At 51.3% G+C, this 25,339-nt stretch overlaps 1 protein-coding gene across 1 annotated transcript in view; it reads left to right on the top strand.

Annotated features, from left to right (window-relative positions):
* The window catches only part of MCM6 (minichromosome maintenance complex component 6), an 89,188-nt gene extending 84,863 nt beyond the window's left edge, over positions 1-4,325 (top strand). Inside the window, exon 17 of the mRNA XM_085647531.1 lies at positions 3,737-4,325. Within this exon, the coding sequence (XP_085503657.1) occupies positions 3,737-3,859 (123 nt within the window). The 3' untranslated portion in view covers positions 3,860-4,325. The remainder of the gene's footprint in view (positions 1-3,736) is intronic.
* The last annotated feature ends 21,014 nt before the right edge of the window (positions 4,326-25,339 follow it).

Genomic DNA, 25,339 nt, shown 5'->3' with positions numbered 1-25,339 from the left:
AAAACCCACAAACTGTCGCAGAAAGGGCACTCCATACACTAGATGTCAAAAGGGCCCTCATGTATTATATCGACAGGACCAAACCCTTTAGGAAAACACAACAACTTTTCGTTGCCTTTGCCCCACACCACAAAGGTAACGCTATCTCCAAAGCAGGAATAGCCAGATGGATCGTTAAATGTATTCAAATTTGCTATCAAAAGGCTAAACGCACATTAACGATTCCCCCACGAGCCCACTCAACACGTAAGTTAGGGGCCTCAATGGCTTTCCTAGGAAACATTCCTTTGCATGACATATGTAGAGCAGCCACCTGGTCCACTACACATACATTTACCAAACACTATTGTGTAGATGTGCAATCAAAACAGCAGGCAGCTGTAGGACAGGCTGTTCTCAAAACTCTTTTTCAGACCGCTGCAGCTGGCACTGGTAGCCGCCGCTAATAAGAGGGCACTGCTATATATTCTATGCACAGATATGAATTCAGCAGCCCACATGCCTCGAACTGAATATGCTACTTACCAGTATGCATCTGTTCTTGGCATGTAGGGCTGCTGACATTCATATCGCCCTCCCTCCTCCCCGGCGCCTGTCGCAGCTGCAGCTCTCAGAATTACTGTAAGCATGGTCATCACTTTCTATATCTACTCCATCACTGCCACAATGGCGAAAAACAATCTGAGGATGGAGAGGATGCCCATGCGCACTGTAGTCCAGGGGAGGAGTCACCTATCCCAGGATACTTCGAAGACTCTTCCAGGACAACAACGTGCAAACATCCGGACCCAACACTAGGCGGCGATCTATGCACAGATATGCATGTCAGCAGCCCTACATGCCAAGAACAGATGCATACTGGTAAGTAGCATATTCAATTTTACCTATCAGTGAAAATCAAACTTAGGAAATATTAAAATCATATTTGATATATTGGCTAATTCTACAGTTTATATGATTATTAAATAAGACCTAAAACATGCTTCTAAACCCTGCATCTTTAGACCAAAGACCACAAAACTGAAAACTCAAACCGAAGATCAATTTTAGTCATACCCCTAAACAACAAAACTCGAGCAGAATATTGTTACCCCTGTCTTTTTTGCTGCCTCCTTGCATAAGTTGCATTGTATTGGCCCATTCACAAATAAATGACTTTCACTCCATTTGCCTTCTTTGAATGCCATTTAGTTTTTGCAGGGTGTTTCAGTGTTTGTTTACATTGCTAAAACCCCACCGAAAGGGCAATAGCCATCATAGGTTTAAACCTAAAACAGGATAGCCTACATTTAATTTACAGGCCCTGGGTATATGGTATACCACTGCCATATTTGATTTACTTGCAAGTCCCTTAAACGGTTGTAAATCAATCATGCCATGAGAGGACACATGCACATAAGCCCTGAGTAGCAGTGGTTAAGTGCCCAGAGTCTTAAACCATCAAAAGTCAGAAAAATAGGCAGAGGAAGGCAAAGTTTGGGGATAATCTCACAATCTGCCAGGTCAAACGTGGAGGGACCACTCGCCACATTTATAGAAGACTGCCTAACACGCGGCCTGATCAGCTCCGTCGACGTCGCTTCTCCCCAGAGCCCTGGGGTGACGGTGAACACACTGTGGTCATCCCTCTCGACGACTTAGTCGACGTAATCGACGCCGGTGGAGAGTGGGGGCGTTTGCCGGTCTTCCTGCCCCTGGGTAGCCCCCCAGAGGCCTCAGCATGGGCAGAATCAGCCCCTCCTGACCCACCTTGTGCCTTCAGCCTTCTGTCCTCCAGGACTTGGAGCCTGATCTTCATTCTTTCCCTCAGGGTCCTGGCTGAGAACGAGTGGCAGATCTCACACTCTTCAGGCACATGGGACTGGGGAAGGCAGCCTATACACACCTTGTGTGGGTCGGACTTAGCCTTCTTCCTATCGCACTCTGGGCACTTGTCGAACAAGCCAGGCATGTTGACGGCACCAGAAGGAAGTCCGAACACTAAAACACTTGAAAAATTGACAAAACTCACCAATAAACCCTTGAAAAGGGAGAGCTCAATGCTCCAGGGTCCTGCTAGCAGGAGCCGGAAAAAAGAACTGAAAGTAAAAGGGACCTGCTGTGCATTCTGGGATACTGGAAAAGTTCTGGAAAGTTTTCTTAAAGGCACAGTATCCTGTTCTGAGCCACATAATGGCAGCCTATGGGGCTTGTCTGTCCAATCCTTCCTCTCTATCATTCCAGAGGCATTTGCTGGAAGAGGCAGGTTTTTCTCTGTGGAAAAAGCTGGACAGGCAGTGCTGTTGGTGGAATTCTTTCTAGTTGAAGTACTGGACAGTGTAGCCTGTGGATATAGGCTGCATTATCTGTCTTTGAAATTCTCTCTTCAGTGTAGATGCAGGTCTGCATGGCTTGACAATTTAAGAGATTATTTTTATTGCTCCGGGGTCCGCGCACATGGGCGGGACTATTCACTAGATTATGACTATACACAGAGATCCCCTACTACAGAACCGCCATCACAGTTCCTGCCAATGCATTTCTGTTTGGTGCAGGACAGTCATGCTGACGCAGGCCTGCACCAAACTGTTTATTTAAAAAAAAAAAGAAATCTTCCAAAACATGGTTTCATTTTCGAAAATGATGTATTGCTCCCCGCAACAATGGAGTCCTCTCCCATGACCAGGGGCTCATAACCATTTTATGATCCCTCAGTATCGGACAATCAAATAAGTGGCTGTCAGACCATCCTAATCCGGTGGGCAGACATATAGCCATTTCTCAAATGGCCCTTAGTCGGGATGTCGGAGGTTTGACTATGGCGGTGACAGTCACCACCATATCAAAGCCTATGGTCTGTCCACATTTAAATCGGATAGGCGGACCATTATGTCGGTAGTATGTTTACTCAGTCGCCTTTGCAATGGAGTATACATACCACCAACACAAGTTAGGCCATCAGTCTCCACCTTTCCCACATGGTAGTGTGCTCCCTTTCAAAATGTTTCCACGCCGCATCAGAGTAGTGAGAAATTTAATAACCAAATCTAATTAAACTGTTTATAGTAGTGCAATAGGGGATAGGTTTATTCAATGCCCTTGCATTCATAAGGCTTCATAGACGTAACTAAATGGCGATGCAGTTTTATAAAGTAATTTTTGCCTTTGGCTCCTTTTGTGTAGCAGAATTGACAATTCCGGTAATATCTAAATTGGCACATTGCAAAACGCCATGACACATACCTTGTCTACTTTGAATAAAGATCTATGAATGGGAAGTAGAGAGTTGATCAATTTTCTCAAATTTCGAAGCTGGCATTTAGTGCGCTCCTACTCGTTTGAGTAGTGTTATGGTTTTGTATGACCCAAGCCTTTGTAAACCATCAAGTATCCATGTTTGCAATGTCGCACCAGACTTTCCTGCCAGTATTTTCTGAGCAACCGTTCTCTCGCTAAACTTTGTTTCCAAGTCCCATTTGAAGAGTTAGACTGGTTGTAATAAACTAAATGAGAATTTCTCAAGTGCCAAAGAGCAAATAACACTTTATAAAAAGTAAGGTCCTATAATTTTGTCCCAGGGAAACCTGAGCACCAAATATTGTTTCAGTTGAAGTCTACCAGAAGGCGTACCCCACAATGTCCATTTCTCCAGAAAAGTAGTATGAATTTTCCTCATTTAGAAGGGATCAGGCCTTTTGCGATGAGAAATGTTTAATCTTCGCTTGAAATATTTTAAATTAGTTATTTTCTCTTACAGGATCACATTCTTATTGAGCTCACTCAAAGTGGATTGAAAGGTGATACGGAGGAGATGGAGATGGAAATTACAGAAAGCGACCCTTACTTGGTAGTTAATCCAAACTACGTGCTGGACGATTAATTGTTTCATATTGAAATATTGCACAATTTGACAGTCATGTGGGAGGTCACCATCTCGAATTGGACTCTGGTCAAAAGTTACGTCTGTATATATGCCGAGCATTCATTTTACTTGGATTTTATTTGTTTTAAAAGTCCTTTACCATGGGTTAAAGCTTTGAATTTTAATGTATTTCATGGTCTACAAAAAGGATTATGGAGTTTTACATTTCCACAATTTAATTAGCTCATCAATTGCTGCCCAATGTGGTTTGAGTATAAGCTTTGTGATGGCTTCTTTGAAGCTTTAATATTACTTTTCTGCTGTTAAGGTTTTATTAAAAAAGGCAATGTTTTTGTAACATTCTGTTTTAAACGCTGGCTATTTTTTTTGTGTAGCTTAAATCTTTTCAGCATGAAAAAAGTTAACTATTGGATCATACTGTATCTGTTTAAAAAAAAAAAATAATAAAAGCTTAGCCACACAATCCAGATGTAGTCCAAGGCTGGTTTATAAATATTGCTTTGAGGTTAAGTAGATTTGAAGTTTGAATTTGTGCCTTTTTCTCTAAACCGGCTGTTTTAATTCCATCACCCCTAGGCTGCCTGTCTTGTCTAAAATCTCCTTCCAGTATCTCAATTCTCGCTATCCCTTCTGTCCTGGCATCTCTTACTATTACTATGTGCCTTCTCATCTTCATTGATATTCCTCTGCTTGTTGCTCTGCTCGTTCTCTTTCAAACTTTTCAATTCTTTCTTCCTCCTACAGTCTCCCTTCACTTTTCTGACCTATAGCCTTGGCCTCCTTCATTATAAACCCTGCGTTCTTAGACCTGCCATTACTTGGGAGATGAATACAATAAAAAACAGATGTCTGATTCAACTTGTGTAGCCATGACCGATTTGAGCAAAAGGCTCTTTAGATTAGATTGTAGGCTACACAGTATGGATGGGGCATGGAGGTAGTGAGGAAATTGAACTCTGCATACCACAATTTCCATTTCTGTCTCCATTGCTGAGATACACTTGACTTGCTGGGAATTGAATCGGAGATGCGCAGATGATTGCAGTGGACCCATTGGCTCATTTTACCCTCACTGGAGTTTGTGTAGAACATGCAGGTTACACCGCTCCAAGTAGTACATAAACCCTCTGAAGCAGATTGGTCACATTTTCAACTTTTGATGCTGTGCTTAACATCAATCCATAATTTATTTCCAATATGGTCATCGGCTTTACACCATGTAAAATCGCAGCTATTAGCTTGCTTAATGCCGTGGTGTTTTACTTTTGTGTTATTCTTCCTGCACTTGCTCCATTTTTAGGTCTCGCCTGACCCAGCGCATACGCTGGTCTGGCGAGACTTTTTTTGAGGGCTCAAGTGCTACCATGGCCAGCCTAGAGCTACAGTGCAGGTGCGCGATTGGGAGCAGAGGCTGGCAAACCTCGTCATGCTCATTAAGCGCCCGCGATCACTTTCGCCTGCGATCACTTTCGCGGCACCCCTTTGATGATCTTGTTCAAAGAACATCAAAGAACATGTGTTAATGCTTTGCTGCGCCCGTTTGACTTACAATGTGCTTTCTCTTTCCACAAACTCGATGTTTGTGTTCCTTTATTTTGAGATGCTTTTAGTATTACTGTTTTGTGAGGAAATGTTACTGTGAAACTGGACAACGTTCAGTGTTTATTTCTGATCGCATCGGCTGCTTCATGTCCGTTGCACCATTCAGGGAGTCATTTCGTTGGCGCTTTCATGAGGACATGATGAGGAAGCTGGAAACTTTTGGCACATTCTCTTTAAAAGCTCAGCATGTTGGCCAATGGTTAATCGATTAGACCTTTAGATCTCAAAGCGCTATGGTGGGTGCAGCAGTTACAACTCATGAAATATGGGGTGCAACTAACGAGGAGGGGGTAGGTTTGAGTGCACATTGGCTGCAATCGAACTCTTAAGATGATGGGCTGTGTGTATCCATTATCAGCACTCACTCTTCGCTAAGTGATCTTGTTTTTGTTGTTGCGTTAATGTTTTGCTGCGCCCCTTTGACTTATAAATGCTTTCTCTTTCCACAAACTTTGTGTTCCTTTATTTTGAGATGCTTTTAGTATTGGTCACACACACAACCAAAACCCCACACAACCACGCGCACACCCACACCTGCCCCAACCCCGCCCCCACACCTGCCCCAACCCCGCCCCCACACCTGCCCCAACCCCGCCCCCACACCTGCCCCAACCCCGCCCCCACACCTGCCCCAACCCCGCCCCCACACCTGCCCCAACCCCGCCCCCACACCTGCCCCAACCCCGCCCCCACACCTGCCCCAACCCCGCCCCCACACCTGCCCCAACCCCGCCCCCACACCTGCCCCAACTGCGCCCCCACTCCCAACTGCGCCCCTGCCCCCAGACCCTGCCCCCCGCCCCCCCCCCCTCCCCCGAACTGGCATAGCCAATAGGTCTCTCCTTTGGGACCTTATAATTGTTTAGCCACGCAACAGTGGATGTTTTTGCACCCAAGGATATTGTGCTGCATAACTAAATACTTAAAAGGTCCAAAAAGCGAGACCTATTGGCTATACCAATGCTTGTTATATTCTTTGCTAGATCATTTTCATTGGTGGCTAGTTCATATTTCACAAATATTCAGTCCTCTTTGGTGTTCCTTGTATGATTTTTCCTACCCGTGGTGGGCTGACCCGCCCAAAAAAAATAGAAATGGCTGCTAATTGGTGGATTTTCATCTTCCTAAAAATTTGCTAAGTAACTTTGTGTAATAGAGGCAGTTGGAAAAAAAACCACAAAGATTATGGTATTGCACACCTATACACTATACTTTTCTTTCCTTCCTCTTAATTGCAATAAGTTGTATCACTGAATGTACTTTGGTGGGGTGGAAAATTCCAAAGTAATAGAACCAATCCATTCAACTGTAGAGCTAGACAGATTCTTTAGTCTTGGAGCTTTCAAGATCAAACTGATTGCACTAACCCTACGAGATCATGTAGCACTAAGATTTATCAATATAATGATGAAATGCCTCGGTCATGGCATGACCGCCATAGCAGTAAGTGGAAATAGTTTTTCCACTGTTAATATTGTTCTGCTCTCTGAACTTCCAGTCACAACTTGAAACCTTTACCAAGGTCCTTCCATTGGTTTACTGTGGCTATTCATTCATATGACCAGTTCATGTATCCAGTTCCGTTCTAGCATCTCTGGATGAGATTAACGGAGAATGCTGAATAATTCATGCAGTGGGATATTGTAGGATGCGGGGGTCTACAAAGTGCACTAAAATGAAGTACACGGCGGAGAGTCCAGGCAACCCTTATTGGTTCACAAGGGCTTGCTTTAACAACCCCAAAGTACTCTATTAGTGGTAGTGTGTGAGAGCAGCTTTAGGCTTAACAGAGGGGAGTGTTGAGTATTTGCTGTACAGTCAATAAATGGGACACACTCAAAGAAATCGGACACAAATAACATTTTAATATCTAGGCACCAAAATCTTTGTGATGAGGGAAGTACTTTTTAAGATGGGTTTTTAGCATTTAAATGGACAATACTGCATACGGCCACTTGTCAACGACTTACAGGACTGTTCTTCTGAACCTAGGTTAAGTAGGGGCAGAGGTCCAAGGCAGCATTAATGTCACCCAGGTCAGCTCTGTGCCGTTCTGGGTGCAGAGGTGCTTTTCTGGTTCCCGTTTAAGTCAGTGGGAAAAGTACCAGTAAGAAAGATGCTGCAATTTGGGACTGGGGACCAATCTGTTTGAACCCGAAGGGTGGCTCGGATCTCTGGTCTGTGTGTCCCGGGGACACCGTCTGTTCGCCTGTACTCTGGCTGGGGATTTGTGTGCAGTGTTAATTTGTCCGGCGGGAGGCTCTCGCGGTTGTCTCTCATGCAAAAGAGCCTGCAGGTGGGGACTGGTGGACCAATCCAACTAAAAGCTAAGGGGGGCTCAGCACTTAAGGTTCTCAGGACCCCATAGGCACCATCAATTCACGTGGACTCAGGCTGTGGTGCTCTGGTGCAGAGGTGCTTTTAAGTCTCTGGTTAGTGGTCAGACTTCGGGGGTGGACCTGGAGATTAGGACAAATCTGGAAGGCTGGCCTCTGCGGGGCTGACGTCCCTAGTCAGGTGGTTTGTATTTGTATAGTTGGTGTACATATTGGACTACTTACAAGTTTTGGCTGCTGCAAGGAGTGTGGTACCTCTGGTATTGGTGCTGGAGGGTCTAGCATCTCGTGCCTCTCTGGGGGAGACCGGGCTGACCTCTGGGAGCAGAGGACACCCCCAGGATGGTTGCTGCGTTGGAGAGTCTAATGGTCAGCAGTTCGGTAAACCGTAGCTTGTGTTACGGTACCTGCAGGATGCAGGGAAGTAGCTCAGCTACACCACAAGAGATCCTGGCTGTTTTATGAAGGGCTGGCTGACCTCCCAGGCTATTGGAGGTTGCGCAGTGGCAGGACGAGTCCTCACAATTATTGGGAGCAGCAGACAGGCTGGCAGGGTTGACCCCAAGTCACTCGCAGGTCCCCAATTCTTGCTGCCTTGGCTCTTTTGTCCTTGAGTCCCTCTATTCTTATTCTCTGGTGCCAGGTGCTCACCTAAATTCTAGATTTAGGTGCATTAAGTGGAGTGGCTTACCCTTGGTCACTGCACCCCCTAGATGACCACTTGCTGTAAAGAGTGGGCATAACCCGGTCTCGGAGTTTCTAGTTCCACCAAAACAATACGGTGGAATCCTTCCTTTATGGAACACATCAGGTAGCCCACCTTAGTGGTGTGACTAACCTGAGTGGGTTGTATGATAGAGGCAAGCATGGCTAAATCACGTGAGCCTCTACCACATAGCCCAAACCACGAATGCGTTTTAACTATGCATTCCTTTACCACGCAATTTCGTAGTAAATGCGTGAATGGTAAAGGGGTATGCTTGGCTATGGTATCCACTACGACCCCTACCCTAAGCTACAAACGCCCTCCCTGCCCCCCATCCACTACGACCCCCACCCTAAGCTACAAACGCCCTCCCTGTCCCCCCCCCCAATTTGGAGGCCCTAAACCTTCCCTGAAAACTAGCCATTCCCCTCACCGGAGCCCTAAAACCCTGCCCCTCAACATAGACTTCCCAACCCCCCCTTCCACGATGTCCTTAACTCTTAACATACACTACCCAGAACCCCCTCCCACCCCACCACGCTGTCTCTAACCCTTAACATACACCACCCCAACCACTGCCCTTAGGTCTAGAACCCTAACCCCTAATTAAACTACCCTAAACCTTAAAATTAACTTGCCCTTCCCTAAGCCCTAAAAACTAATCAGACTACCCAGTCCCCTCCCCTATCCCGCATGCCTAAAACCCCGCCTCTCAACATACACTATCCTGTACCCCCCCCACTCCCCCTGTGCTGTCCCTATCCCTTAACCTACACTAGCCGACCCATCCCACCCTGCGTGGTCCCTAAAACTACTCAAACCCCTTTCGGCCTAACACCTAATTTAATAAAAAACACACCGACCCTCCCCCAGCCCTAAAAACTAGCCCAGTCCGACTTACCTCACCCTTACCTCTGGTGCTCTTCCTGGGGATGTCTTCCTGCTTCCATCCAGTAGCTAGACCGCACACTGCCATAACCACGCATATGCGTGGCTAAGGCAAGTTTGGTTACGCTTGTGTCTTTGGAACACTTAAGGCTGAGGCTGCGGTGTTCCGACTGTTTCCTCCCTGTGTGCAACACGCCTACTGCACAGCTGATTTCCCACCTGTCCTGGTGCAAAATGGGCCTTGGGGCAGGGGGTGATATTCTCAAGGTCTGGAGGAAGCTGGGGTCACACATCAAAGGCGTCGGAGGCTTTGAAGCTTCTGGCCTTGATCTTCAGATCCATTTGCTTGCAGGAGGTGTTCACACCTCTTGACAGAGCAGGCATTGTTCCTGACCCCTGGGGGCATGGGCTCACCCCTGGGTGGGAGAGGGGGTTGAAACTTGTCCCAGTGTCAGACCGGCTTCAAGTCCTGCGGCACCTGTCACAAGATGTCTGTGATGGACCTGTGCCTGTGGTGTCTAGAGCACGACCATGCGGTCCCGAAAGTTGCTGGAGGCTCCATGTCACTCCCAGTCTCTTTTGAGAGGAAGGTCTCTGAGTGCGAGGAGGAGTGGGCTCTCCTCGAACGGCCTAATCAGGTCAGTCCAAACACAAGAAGGCGAAGAAGCACATGTGCCCTTCACCTCCTCCCTGTTGGCTAATGTGATGCGCCACTCAGTGTTGTCGCTCGAAGGCTCAGTCTCAGGTGCCTGTTCCAGGGACGACCACCTACCACCCTTTCCGGCATCCCCTGCTCAACTTCAACAATTTTACGAGGCCTTACACCTCGTCTTTGGGCAGCCCGATTCCACCAGCGTGCCTTTGGGTCCCGCGGAGTGGGTTGGGTGTCCTGGGTCTCGATGCCTGCGGGCCCCTGCAGATCCAGTTCGATGCTGGTCACTCTTACTGTACCTTCCATTGATCCGATCCCGACAACGCCCCCGGTGTCGACCGTGCCCCTGGCCAACGCTATCCTCATCCCAGAGTTGGACCTGGAGCAGGAGGGTACTTTTGCTCCCCTGTTCATCCCTGGTGTTCCCTACCGACCACAGGGTGGTGATGAGGGAGGGGTTGTCAGACCCTTTAACTGACCAGCTAAAAGAAAGGGACTGGCAAGAGGGCCTGGGCTTGCTTTTTCCCCCCTACCGTGGCTACGGAGGAGGGAGCATCCTATGCTGTGGTAGTAAGGGCAGCCAAGGTCTTGGGCCTTGAGCTCCCTTCAGTGGCAGTCAGGTCTAACTTGACAGGTGCTTCAGCCTTCGGCATCCTCTTCTGGACCCCTATTGCTGTTCTAGGAGGCTTTCACTGATGTCCTCCTGAGCACTTGGTCCAAGCCCAGCACAGGGGCTCCTGTGGAGAAGACAATTGCCCGCCCCCACTGCCCTGGGCGACCGTGTTCTTGACCACCACCCTTCAACTGAGAGCTTGTTGGTCCAAGCCTCTTCTTTAAAAGGTGCATTCCCTTCTGCCCCTCCACATAGGGAATCCATCCAAGAAGCTGGACCATCTTGGGAAGCATATATTCTCTTCCTCCAGCTTGGCACTGAGGGCGGTGAATACTGCGTGCCTCTTGGGCCGGTACTCCCATACCATCTGGGATACGGTCATGCAGGTGCTGCTTCAGTGCCTGGAGGAGGCCCGGGCCGTTCTCTCTCTCAGGCAGTGGTGGATGGGAGAGAAGCGGCCAAATTCATCATTAGATGTGGACTGGATACCACTGATTCTCTGGGTAGAATGATTGCAACATCCGTAGCCATTAGGCGCTACACCTGGTTGAGGACACCTGGCTTATCGGGTGATGTCCAGTCAACCTTGGACATGCCCTTTGGCTATTGTCTTATCTGAAAGGAAAACGTTAGTTAGATTCCTCACCTTAGAATATCCCCAGGCGTCGGACTGGATCCGGAAGATTTTTCGTCAGCAATACCCCTTGCGCGTCGCTAGGCGGCGTCTGCGGCTCCGCGTCCGCCGTCGGCGTCGTGCGCCGGAATGACGTCGTCGGAGTACTTAGACGCCGCTCTCGCGCGCTGACGTCAGTTCTTCTTTATTCCGCGCCAGTAAGCGCAGATCCAGGAGAGCTACCCCTTTAGTCAATTTTTGACTAACTTTTTTGACTCTTTGGTCAATTCTCGACTCTGGTGCCGGTAGGATGCCTGGTTTCAAGGCCTGCGACGACTGTCACTGACTGTCGGTGACCGATCATCACCGCTGGTACCTGTACTGCTTGGGCCTCGACCACGACGCGGCGTCGTGCTCCCATTGTATGGCCCTGAACTCGAAAGCTAGCCGGGAGCGGTCCCGCAAGCTTATCGAGCTTCGCCACTCGGCTCCGTGTCGCTCTCGATCCCGGTCCAGGAGGAGGTCCAAGGATCGGTCGCGGAGTCGCACTCTACATAGTCACTCGTCTGGCTCGAAGTCTTCGGGTAAGTCGAGGCACTCCAAGAAGCGACACCGCTCTTCGGACTCCCCTCGCCAGTCACGAGACTCGGCCGAGGGACCGGGTGGTTCCAACCCCGCGGCTCCGCAGGAGCCGCGCAAGTCCCCATACCCAACGGTCCCTGGGACTGACGCGACGCCGGCGGAGGTCAGTGCCTTCCTCTCTGCCATGTGGAGCCTGGTCCCGCTGTCGACGCCCGCTGGCGCGCCTTCGGGCCCCGCGGACTCGACTGGGCGACCTCGCATGCTGGCGGCACCGGTGCCGTTGGAGGCCCCGTCGACGCCGGTCGACCTCGTTAAGTCTCCTCCGCCGGCGCCGACACCGATACCACCCCCGACGCCGACTCCGGTCGACGTCGATCCCCGGTTCAGCCCCTGTCCGGTCCTGACGCCGATGCGGCGCCATCCGACGCCGCTAGAGACACATATTGTCTATCGACCGGCTCCGATCATTCCTCCTGTTTACCAGGAATCTGATGACGGGGGCGACTGGGAGGGGTCTGATGACCCTATGGCCCTTCAGAGCCAACTTGCACAGGACTGGGCAGATGAACTGGGGGAGGCCAGTGGGTTTGATACCTCACCGGACACTGGATTCATCTCTCCTCCGACTGTGGCTTCGGAGGAGGGTGCAGCTTTTTCTGTGGTGCTGCGCAAGGCCGCCGAAGCCCTTGGGCTTGAGCTGCCTGCCGTGGCTGAGAGGACATCCTCACTGAGGTGCTTCAGTCTGCCGCATGCTCCACTGAGCCTCTGCTGCCATTCAATGAGGCCCTCACTGACGTTCTGCAGGGCACCTGGTCCAAGCCCTCCACAGTCCCTGTGGATAGGAACGTTGCCAGGCGCCACCGCCCTGCTCCGGGCGACCCCAGTTTTCTGTCCCAACACCCCACCCCGAGAGTCTGGTTATCCAGGCCTCTACCTCCCAATCCTCCTTCCCGTCCGCTCCTCCGGACCGGGATTCCAAGAGACTGGAACAGTTTGGTAAGAAGCTGTTCTCTTCGCTCAGTTTGGGCCTGCGGTCTTTGAACACCGCCTGTCTCTTGGACCGTTATTCCCACTCTCTGTGGGATGCGGTGGAGGACGTACGTGCTGCCACTGTGCCCGGAGGAGGCCTGGGCGCGGCTCTCCTCGGCCCTGGCTGATGGGAGAGATGCAGCGCGCCATGCAATCCGATGTGGACTAGACACTACGGACTCGCTGGGTAGGGAGATTTCTACCACGGTGGCGCTTCGACGTCACGCCTGGCTGCGGTCCACGTCTTTTTCAGGGGATGTCCAGAGCACCCTCATGGACATGCCTTTTGATGGCGCTCGCCTTTTTGGTGACAAAGCGGACAGTGCGCTGGCTCGCTTCAAGGACTCCAAGGCTACGGCCACGTCCTTGGGCCTCTCGGCCCCGCGGCCACAAACTTCCACTTTTCGCTCCTTTCCTGGCCAAGGAAGGGGCACCTCCTCATGTCTGCCTAGCCACCGGCCGCAGAACCAGCCTGCACGCGGTCGCGGACGTGGTTTCCTCCGAGGCGGTACCGGAGGAAGACGCGGTCAGTCCACATCCACCCCGGCAGCATCCGCCTCAAAGCCTTCCTAGTCCGAGCTTTCAAGCCCATTCCACGCCAGTGGGCGGCAGAGTTCGCCATCACCTGCTCCACTGGCGTTCCATCACGTCGGACAGGTGGGTGCTGCAAATCGTCCGAAGGGGCTACTCCCTCCCCTTCGAGACGACCCCTCCAGCCATGCCACCGCAGCACCACCGTATCTCGGGGGATCATTTGAATCTTCTCCACGAGGAAGTTTCGGCCCTCTTGGGCAAGGGGGCCGTCGAGCGCGTTCCGAGCCCAGAAGTAGGTCGTGGTTGTTATTCCCACTACTTTCTGGTTCCCAAGAAGGGCAAAGGGGGCCTACGCCCGATCTTGGACCTCCGGAACGTCAATGCCTTCCTCCGGAAGGAACGGTTCAAAATGTTGACTTTGGCTCAGGTTCTAGCTGCCCTAGACCCTGGAGACTGGATGGTAGCGTTGGACTTGCAGGACGCATATTTCCACATCCCCGTCCTGCCGGCCCACCGGCGTTACCTGTGGTTCACGGTGGGTCAGGAGCACTTTCAGTTCACCGTGCTCCCCTTTGGCCTTACCAGTGCCCCTCGGGTGTTCACGAAAGTGATGGCGGTGGTCGCAGCTCATCTGCGCGGATCAGGGGTTCCAGTCTTCCCCTATCTCGACGACTGGTTGTTGAAGGCGGGCTCGCCCCAAGCAGTCGTCTCCCACCTCCAGACTACGGCGGATCTCCTGCATTTGCTGGGGTTTTCCATCAACGTGCCGAAGTCACACCTGAGTCCCTCTCAGAAGCTCCTCTTCATCGGAGCGGTTCTCGTTTCGGCGCAGTTCCGGGTCCATCCACCGGAGCAGCGGGTCCGGGATATACAGGCCCTGATTCCCATCTTTCGGCCTCTATCCTGGGTTTCGGTCAGGCTAGTGTTGTGGCTTCTGGGGCTGATGGCCTCCTGCATCCTACTAGTGCATCACGCCAGGCGGCGCATGCGGGCTCTGCAGTGGGACCTGAAGTTTCAGTGGGCCCAGCATCACGGCAACCTGTCCGACCATGTCTTGATCTCGGAGGGCACTGCACAGCAGTTGCAGTGGTGGCTCACGGACCGCGATTGGGTCACGGGCAAGAGCCTCTCCCTACCCCTACCGGAGCATGTCGTAGTGACGGATGCGTCCCTCCTGGGATGGGGTGGCCATATGGGAGAGGCTGAGATCAGAGGCCTCTGGTCTCCGGCGGAGTCTCGCCTCCACATCAACTTGTTGGAGCTGAGAGCGATCCGACTTGAACTGAAAGCCTTCCTTCCATCTGTCCGGGGTAGTGTCGTGCAGGTGTTCACGGACAACACCACCGCCATGTGGTATTGCAACAAACAGGGCGGGGTGGGGTCATGGACCCTTTGTCAGGAGGCTCTGCGCCTCTGGACATGGCTGGAACACCAGGGCAACATCTGGTGGGCTCTCTGAACACCAGAGCAGACGAACTCAGCCGGCGGTGCATGATGGATCACGAATGGCGTCTGAACTCCGAGGTGGCGCAAGGTCTCTTTCAGCAGTGGGGAGAGCCTTGGTTAGATCTATTCGCCACCGTCGAACGCGCAATGTCAGCAGTTCTGCGCGTTGGAATTTCCAAGGCGGCACTCGCTCGGCGACGCTTTTCGTCGCAAGTGGAGTTGTGGTCTGTTGTACGCCTTTCCGCCTATACCACTTCTGCCCAGAGTGCTGAAGAAGATCAAGCACGACCGGGCCCAAGTCATCTTGGTGGCTCCGGATTGGGCACGAAGGTACTGGTATCCCGAGCTACTCAGTATGTTGACCGATCCTCCGATACGTCTGCCCCTTTGGGAGGATGTTCTGTCGCAGCAGCAGGGGACGGTCCTCCACCCGAACCTGTCCAGCCTCCACCTCCATGCGTGGAGATTGAGCGGCGGCAGTTGATGCCATTTGACTTGCCTCCTGAAGTCTGTGATATCAATCTGGCAGCCAGGCGTCCCTCCACAAAGACGGTATACGCCAGCCGGTGGAACAAATTTGTGGCATGGTGCACAGCAAAGGCTGTGGATCCCCTTTCCGCCCCTCTTTCTGAGGTTCTCCGCTTTCTTCTTTCTTTGGCCTGGCAGGGCTCTGCCCTGGGCACCTTGAAAGGTTATCTTGCTGCTCTCTCTGCCTTCTTACGGCTTCCAGATCAGCCCTCTCTTTTCAAGTCCCCTGTAGTGTCACGCTTAAAGGCATTACTCACACGTTCCCTCCTGTCCCTTTCGTAATGCCTCAGTGGGACTTGAATCTTGTCTTGACATTCCTGATGTGCGCTCCCTTTGAGCCTCTTCACAATTGTCCACTTTGTCTTCTAACTCTTAAGACTGCTTTCCTGGTAGCCTCGGCTAGACGGGTGAGTGAGCTCCAGGCTCTATCGTCCAAGCCTCCTTTTCTATCTGTTCATCCGGACAAGGTTGTCCTTCGGCCTCGTCCTTCCTTTCTACCGAAAGTAGTGACCCCCTTTCATCTTGGGCAATCTGTCACCTTGCCCACCTTCTTTCCGCCTCCGCATCCTTCCAAAGAGGAAGAGCGGCTCCACCGTCTGGACCCAAAACGTGCGCTCTCCTTTTATTTGGACCGCACTAAACAGTTCCGAGTGGACGACCAGCTTTTCGTTGGCTACGTGGGTTCAAAGAAGGGAAAAGCTGTACACAAACGGACCATCTCCGGGTGGGTCGTTTTGTGTATAAAAATCTGTTATTCCTTGGCAAAAAAGGAACCGCCTGTTGGGCTGCGCGCCCATTCTACTCGGGCCACAGCGGCTACTACTGCTTTGGGACGGGGAGTCCCTTTGCAGGACATCTGTCAGGCGGCAACGTGGGCTTCGCTGCACAGGTTTGCCAGGCATTATTGCCTAGACAGCCAAGTCCGGAGGGACGGCTTCTTTGGCCGTTCTGTCCTCCAGGACTTTCTGGTGTGATCTTGGTTCGCAGACCCACCACCGGGGTTGGTATTGCTTGGGTATCTATTCTAAGGTGAGGAATCTAACTAACGTGTTTCTTTCAGATGAACAAGTTACTTACCTTCGGTAACGATGTATCTGTAAGAAACATTAGTTAGATTCCTCACCGACCCACCCATCCTCCCCGTTCTGCGAACTGACATCTAGGGTTAAGGCTATCCCTTTCAGGGCCCTAGATTTTTTGGCACCAGTGTCGGTCTCTTGCATGGCTCTGCGTTCCTGGCGCGGAAGGCTATGTACAAGAACTGACGTCAGCGCGCGAGGGCGGCGTCTAAGTACTCGACGTCATTCCGGCGCCCGACGACGGACGCGGAGCCGCAGACGACGCCTAGCGACGCGCAAGGGGTATTACTGACGAAAAATCTTCCGGATCCAGTCTGACGCCTGGGGATATTCTAAGGTGAGAAATCTAACTAATGTTTCTTACAGATACATCATTACCGAAGGTAAGTAACTTGTTCTTTGGTGACAAAGCTGTATCTGTAGATTCTAGAGCTACAGCCAGATCTTTGGGACTCGCTGTGCCATCTCGCCCACTCCAGTCTTTTAGTCTTTTGTGGCTATGAAGGGGCACCCAACCACGTTCGGCCCAGTCTAGCCACTGGTTCACACAAGCTGCCCAGACTGTGTGGCTGCGGACGTAGGACCCAGCGAACTTGCGGGTCTGAGAGACAGTGGGCGGGCCTGTTCAACCCCACCCCCTCTGCCGCAGCCTCCAAACCTTCCTAGTCTGACAGCCCTTTAACGGCCAGTTGGAGGCAGGATTCTCCGCCAGGAAGTCTCAGCTCTCTTGGCCAAGGGAGTTATAAAGTGCATGTGCCAGAAGTAGGTCATGGATGCTGTTCCAGCTACTTTCTGGTGCCCAAGAAGGACAAAGGCCTGCGTCCTATTCTAGACCTCAGGGCCCTCAACTGCTTCCTCCGGAAGGAGAAGTTCAAGATGGTAAAGTTGGCTCAGGTCATGTCTGCCCTCAACCCCGGAGATTGGATGGTGGCGTTGACTTGCAGGACGCTTATTTCCATATTTGCGTCTTGCCAGCCCACAGACGCTATCTACGGTTCGCAGTGGGCCACGAGCGCTGTCAGCTCCCGGTGCTCCCCTTCGGCTTTACCAGTGCCCCTCAGGTGTTCACAAAGGTGATGGCGGTCGCAGCTTATCTGCGCAGATCGGGGTTTCCAGTCTTCTCTTAACTCGATGACTGGCTGTTGAAGGTGGGCTCGCCCCAGGCGGTCTCCCACCTCAAGACTAGGGCGGACCTCCTGCATTCACTGGGGTTCACTCTAAACGTGCCAAAGTCACACTGGACTCCCTGTCAGATGATTTCTTTCATCAGAGCTGTTCTAGACAGTGTGGTTTCAGGCCTATCCTCCCAAGCAGTGTGTCCAGGATATTCAGGCTATGCTAAATGTTTCAGCCTCTATCCTGGATTTTAGTGAGAATGACTGAGGCTGCTGGGTCTCATGGCCTCCTGCATCCTGCTGGTGGATCACACTAGATGGCATTTGTGTGCCCTGCAGGCAGTAGGACCTGAAGTTGCAGCATCAAGGGAATCTTTCGAACTACATTCAGATCTGAGGGAGTTACACAACTGCAGTGGTGGTTAACGATCAAAGCATTAGTCAGAGGCGGATTTTTTTTTTTACCTACCCCCTCCCCCGTTCGTCAACCACATCTAACAGTGGTGACAGATGCATCACTCCTGGGATGCAGCGGCCATCTCCCAGGCGGAGATCAGAGGTGTCTGGTGGGGTCCGGACTCCATAATCAACCTGCTGAAACTCCTGGCATTCCGACTGGCAGTGAAGGCATTCTTTCCCTCTCTCAAAGGGAAAGTGGTGCAGGTGTTCAGACTCCACTGCCATGTGGTACTTAAACAAACTGGGTGGGGTCGTGGATCCTTTGTCAGGAGGCTCTTAGCCTCTGGACATGACTGGAACATCAGGGCATGGGCTCTGGTGGTACAACACCTGGCTGGTTCTATAAATGCCAGGGCGGACGAACTCTGCTGTTGGTGCTTAGTCGATCACGAATGGCGTCTTCATTCAAAGGTGGTGCAAGGTCTCGTTTAGTGCCGGGGAGTGCCTTGGTTAGATCTGTTTGGCACCGATGAAACACCCAATGTCCGCAGTATTGCAAGTTGGGGTTTACAAGGCGGCACTCGCTCAGCGACGCTTTTTGTCGCTAGTGGAACAGCGGCCTCCTGTACACCTTTCCTCCTGTACCACAGTGCTCAGGAAGATCAAGCGCGACCGGGCATAGGTTATTCTTATGGCTCTGGACTGGGCAAGAGGAGTCTGAAGGTCATGCTCAGGAGCTTGAGGTACCAATCTCTGATCAGACTGCCCCTTTGGGAGGATCTTCTGTCGCAGCAGGGGACTGTTCACCCAAACCTGTCCAGTCTCCACCTCCTTGCGTGGAGTTTGGGCGGAAGGTCGAAAGCAGTCAACTGTCGCTGCTCAAAGTCTGTAATGTCATCTTGGCAGCCATGCGTCCCTACTCTAAATCGGTATATGCATGTAGATGGAATAAATTTGTGGCATGGTGAACAGCAAAGGCTGTGGATCCCTTTTTGCCCCTCTTTCGGAGGTCCCTTTGTATATTTTCTTTAGCCCAGCAGGGCTCTGCTCTGGGCACTCTCAAAGGCTATCTAGCTGCTATCTCTGCTTTTGTTCGGCTGCCATTTCAGCCATCCTTATTCAAGTCTCCTAGTGTTATTTATTCTTTAAGGGCATTACATGTAGGACCATCTCACTTTGCCAACCTCTGCACCCATCCAAGGAGGAGTAGACTCCACCTTCTGGACCCTAAACATGCGCTATCATTCTACCTTGACCGCACCAAAGACTTCCGGGTGGATGATCAACTCTTTATTGGATATGTAGGTGCCAAGAAAGGCCGGGCTGTTAAACGTACCATCTCTCGATGGGTTGTCCTTAGCATTAAGATCTGCTATGCTTTATCGAAGGATCCTCCAGTGGGGTTGCATGCTCATTCCACCAGGGCTACAGCAGCAACCACTGCATTGGCACGTCGAGTCCCACTCCTTGATATCTACCAGGCGGCAACGTGGACATCTCTGCACACGTTTACCAGTCTTTACTGACTGGACAGCCAAGTCCGTAGGGACTATTTTGCCCGTTCGGGGCTCCAGGACTTTCTCATCTGAACTTGTTTTGCAGACCCTCCTCCGGGAATGGTATTGCTGGGGTATCTATTTTGAGGTAGGGAATCTGCAACTGTCTCTTTCAGATGGACAAGTTACTTAGCTTCGGTAACTATGTATTTGTAAGAGACATATGTTGTAGATTCCTTACCACCTCTCATCCTCCCTGCTCTGACAATTGGTGCGCCACACTAGGGCCCTGTTGTGGAGTCCCTATCCCTAGGAATCAATTCGCAGTGTCTTGCATGGCTCTGGTCTTCTGGTGTGGAAAGTCATGTCAGAATGGACGTCAGCGCGCAGGGGCGTCCAAGTAGGCACCGCCATGTCCTTCCGGTGACCACGACAACTGACGTGGAGTTGACCGACTCCACCTACCGACGCTCGGGGTACTGCTAAAGAAAAATCTCCAGATCGAGACTGATGCCTGGGGGGAAATTCTAAGGTAAGGAATCTACAACTAACATGTCTCTTATAGGTAAATCTTTACTAAAGGTAAGTAACTTGTTCTTTGATACCAAACACCTTAGGTTTCAGTGAAGCCATTATGTAGCTGGATAACTTGACCAGTGGCCAGTATATATCTTAACATGTCTTTCCTGTTCACTCGTAAAATCAAGTAGTCTGGACTAGACCTCACAGGGGCATATCTGCACATGCAGATATGCCCTCTAATAGGACATGATGCACCCTGTCTCCGAGCTGTAAGGCCTGCTGTAGGGGTAACATATATAATAGACAGTAACTTGGGCATGGCACACAGGGGTGTGTGCCATGTGTTTTCACCATGGTTTGCTCCATGTCACACAGCCTGCAATGGCATTCTGCATGCAAGTTGTGCGGGGGTCCTTTAGGGTGGCATAAGACTTGCTAAAGACCTTATGGACCCTCTGTGGTGCCCCTGCCCTGGGTACCAGGTGATACAATTTACTGGTAACTCACAAGGATGCTACAGTGTGCCAACTTTTAGTTTGTCTTGTTTGGGGAAAGCGCATTGGCACTGGGGCCTGGTTAGCAGGCCTCCTGTCAAACATCTGTATTGGTGAACAAAACGTGAGGGTGACCATGACAAAAACAGGCACTTCCCTACACCCCCTCTCCCCCCCCCCCCCCCCCCCCCCCCAAAAAAAAACTAGAATGAGACTAACCTTTTCCCAAGAGTTTTCGTTGTCTTCAGTGGAACAAAGACCTGAGATTAGCAATTCCAAGGCAGATGGCCTTTCAAGGTTCTGCAACTTAAAGTCCATTCCCTGTAGGGAGATGGACCGACTAACAGTGAATTATTTTTCAGCCATCTGAGAAGTCTCTGAAGATGACTCAGTCTACTGGGCCTTTAAGGTTGTGGGAGGAGGTCAGGGAGAGGTTCACTCTTAACTTACTGACCCTCATCTCAGACCATCAGCATGGTCCATTCAGCCCTGTCATGATAGGGTTTAAGGCGGTTCATATGGATGATCCTCTTGGGGTCCCTGGGAGTGCCAAGTTCCACCATATAGGTGGCCTCCCCTTTTCTCTCAAGGATAAGGTAGGGTCCACTCACTTTGTCCTGGAGGACCCAGGTTGCCACAGGCTCCAAAACCCACACCTACTGTCCTGGTTGGAACTCCACCAGTGTAGCCTTTTGATCAAACCAGAGTTTCTGGAGCTCTTGGCTTGCCTCAAGGCTTGTTATCTTGCACAGTGGTGTATTTTGTGAGGTGCTGTATGTACATCAATAGGGTATGCTGCATTAGCAAGATTTAATTTATAGGGAAATTGTCTACTATTCGTTGTCATCTGCTTCCAATCCCGGACAGAGGACTAAAAGGTTTTATAACATCTTCCCCAGGAGCCTTTCCACTGGAGAGCAGTCGTATCTCATCCCATACCTCTTTTTCTGATAAAGGATTGATTAAAATAGCAGCAGCTTCAGATGTCAGAGGCTAGTACCAGGCCTTTAAGAAAGTCATGAATCTGTTCCCAGACCTCACATTTCCACCATACCTTCCTGATACAAGGCGCAGTAATCATGAATTCAGTTTAATTTCACCCATCTAAGTAATCAGATGAGTCTGGGGATTCTTAACTGTAAATAGCCGGTTCGTATTCTTCTTTTTCTTAACTCGCCAGGCCAAGAAAACACCTATAAATTCCCCCTCCTCAAAAACCTGGTATTGGATAGTATGGTTATGTATTATCTCCATTTGGAGATAGAAATCTCTTGCTTCTTTTTGTATTTTCCCTGCCATCTTGTCTTTAAAGAAGTATCGGAGTGATCTGTAAGTGAAGCTTGGAAGGACATGTCTGCCTTGTGCAAAGTCCTGATCTCTTCCCTCTTTCTTTACTTTGTGCTTTGAAGGAACTAAAAACCCTTCGGATAGTATGCTTAAACGCCTCCCATAATGTGGATACATCTGCTGCCAGTTCATTTTCTCCAAATTTGTTCTGAATTTCTATATTGATCAGATTCATAGAATTAATCTTCTAAAATAATTCTTATCCACCTAATACTTTTACCATGTAGATAAAAAGAGCATCTAAGGATTACTGCAGAGGGATCTGAAAATCCACTCATAAGGGAGATGTCTGTGATAGAGGGGGTGTTTCTTAAGAACATATCAACCCTTGAGACGGAATGGAATGGTTCAGAATAGCATGTATAATAACACATAATTCCAAATGGGACCACATCTTTGAATTTTTCGTGTATGTATTTTGTATTGGGTACGTGACTGATTCAAGGAATCCATAGCAGAATCTGGTAAGAAATTAAAATTCTCTCCAATGATAACCTTTCCTATTCTGCTAGGGATACTGTCTGTTCACTTGATTTTGCTGCACAAATGAGACTTTAACCTTTTCCCTGTGCCGGACGTTGGCCCCCCTCTCTGGAGCTGGCTGCACGTCGAGAGTGGGTGCACGGCCTGCTGGCGGACCGCCACACTGCCCAGCGACGAGGTGAGGAGCTGGAGTGTCCCTGGGTGGAGGGGGTTCGGCCGTCGATCGGGTGGCAGGGGTCCATAGTCTTAAACCCCCCCCCCCCCAGGACTACGCGCATGCTGCTTCTCTGGCTGCTGGTGGTGGCCTTACAGGTGGATATTGATTGCGGCAGCCCCATGACTCGTGGTGCCACCCCTAGTGCGCTGGTGGTGGGCGAGGGGCACCTCGGCTGCTGATTCGAGCAGCGGTGCTGCTCAGTAGACCTACTCCATTCCGATGCGGCACTGCGGGTCTGGCAGGCGGAGCCCGTGGGGAAGTACGGGCCACCACATCAAGGGCTAGAGCTGAGGGGGTCTTCCTGTCTTTCCACCTCATCCCTGGCTGCCCAGCTCCCCATACACCTTGGAAGCAGAGCTCTGTGCTTTGTGCTGGCCTGGGCCCTGACTTTGGCTTTGACCCCCGCCCACCTGTGGGATCCTGTGCACCTGTGCTGGCCCCGGGGGGGGGGGGGCAAAGGGCATACTTGAGAAGAGCGGCGGGGTGCAGTGCAACATGGTCCTCTCCTCATTCACCTTCTCTGCCCTTCCTTCCTCCCGCCCGGATGCGGAGGTCCTGCTTGAACCTCCTGCCTTAATGAGGGGCAGACATGGGTAGAGACACGGCTTCGAAGACCCCCGCCACCCAGATTAAAATGGATCGATTCACTACCACGGAATCTGGGGTGGCTGGGGGAACTGTGGACAAAGACGCCCCCTCCTCTGCGGACCTGTCCACTACTCTCCAGGCTATCCATGCCTCGCAATCTTTGGTGGAGGGTAAGATTGCTGAGGTTCGGGTTGATGTGACTCTTATCCGACAGGATCTCCGCAACACCACGGCTCTGATTGATTAAAGAAACCGAATCCCGTGTATCCACTGTGGAGAATGAGGTCCAGCAACTTAAGGATCAGGTCGCTCACCTCCAGTCCCACACCCAGGAGCTTCACCGACTGGCCGAAGATGCTGAAAACAGGTCCTGTCGTAACAACCTTCGCTTGGTAGGATTTCTTGAGGATGTGGAGCGAGGCCGGGCAGCGGTTTTCGTGGAGCACTGGCTGCGTTCCTGGATGCCCGAGGGCTCCCTCTCCCTGTGGTTTGCGATCGAACGGGCGCACCGCTCACTTGTGCCCAAGCCACCGCCGGGAGCGCATCCCAGACCGATAATGCAAATTCTTAACTTCAAAGATCGTGACTCTGTACTGACCGAAGCCTGCAAGCAGCAACCCCTCAAGTATGAAGGTCAGACGATTATGATTTTCCCCGACTATACTCGTTAAGTCCAGGACCAGCGCCACTCGTTTGGGGAAGTCAAGCAGAGGCTGCATGCCCTCAACCTGCCATACCGGCTCCTCTTCCTGGCATGCCTACGGGTCGTGTTCCAAAACAGAACCCTCTTTAACTCACCCACAGAGGCATGGGCATGGGTGACAGAGGAGCGCCCTTTACGGCTCAACACCTGGAATTCATCTCCTACACCGGAGGCTGGAGGTGCCCCCCCGAGGGCCACAGCGCAATCGCTCATGTAGGCGGTGAGGCCAGAGACTGGCCCATTCAGATTCACCAAGAGGCCTCTCTTGCCAACTGACGCCCGGGACGCCCTCCGTGGTTCTCCTGACCGTGCGCCGATCTATTTCCTCGGGCCACTCAGACCCCGAGGGTGTTTCACCTCATCCATCACTGTTGGATCTACCAGACACGGATCTTTCTTGCAGTCTGCGCCTCATGGGACCTGCTTGAGCCCGTCCTTATCCTTCAGATGCTACTGACTCTGCGGCCGGGTGTCACATTCCTGTTACTTGTTAACTCTATCTCCTGATGGACACAGTCACGAACATCCTACTGAGAGGAGGGGTCCTCCACGATTCCTCATTCCCAAGCATTTTAGTTTGGTTCTCTTTGGTTGCTCATTGTTGGAGCGACAGATGCTTCTGAAATATAGGTAAGGGGCCGGGGGGGAGGGGAGGGGGAAGACTATTGTCCTGAATTGTTTTTGTTGTCTTATTTATTGTTCCAGTGTACATCTCCAGCTACATGACAAGCGCGCTGGACCCAGCACTGCAGAATTGCACCCACTACCTCGTGTGAATGCACCATTCCGTCCACACCGAACACCCCTGCTAGTTGTTGTCCTATGCCCACTTTCCCTATGGCTGACACCTCTATAGCTCAGGCCTTGCTTCACATCATGTCTTGGAATGTTAACGGCTTGCTGGATAAGGTTAAGCACACAGCGGTCCTGCGTTATGCCCAACGTTGCACTGTAGACATATTGCTGCTCCAGGAGACCCACCTGGTAGGCAACCACTGCCCTTTCATGGTGCGCAATGGTTATGGCAGAGTCTGCACTCCGACTTTAACTGGGCTTCACGAGGGGTGGCTGTCCTGGTGCAACGTGGTCTTCCACTTGTGGTGAGCAAATTAATCTATGACCCTAGGGGCTGCTTCCTTGTCTTGGAGGGGAGCCTTGGGGACCGGCCTCTGAACTTGCTCGCTGTATACTCCACCCCCCCTCCCCATTGATCTCCACACTCTCGCTACATTGGTTGCCTCCTTGCCTCTGGTGGCAACCATCATTGGAGGTGACTGCATCACAGTAATGGACCCGGGTCTTGACACTGGCACGGATCCTTCCGCTTCCAGAATCGCTCAATCTACCCTCCTCTCGAATTGGGTCGCCACCTTAGGCCTCTGGGACGCCTGGAGACTCTGGCACCCAACAACTCGACTCTACACCCACATGTCAGCGTCCCATCACACACACGTGCACAAATCGATTATTTTCTTGCCGGCCATGGACTGTTGGACACTTCAAGG

This window comes from Triturus cristatus, chromosome 3_2, assembly GCF_964204655.1.
Source record: "Triturus cristatus chromosome 3_2, aTriCri1.1, whole genome shotgun sequence".
Lineage (NCBI taxonomy): Eukaryota > Metazoa > Chordata > Amphibia > Caudata > Salamandridae > Triturus > Triturus cristatus.
Note: the sequence above shows the minus strand (reverse complement) of the source record. Positions and strands in the feature narration are given on the sequence as shown.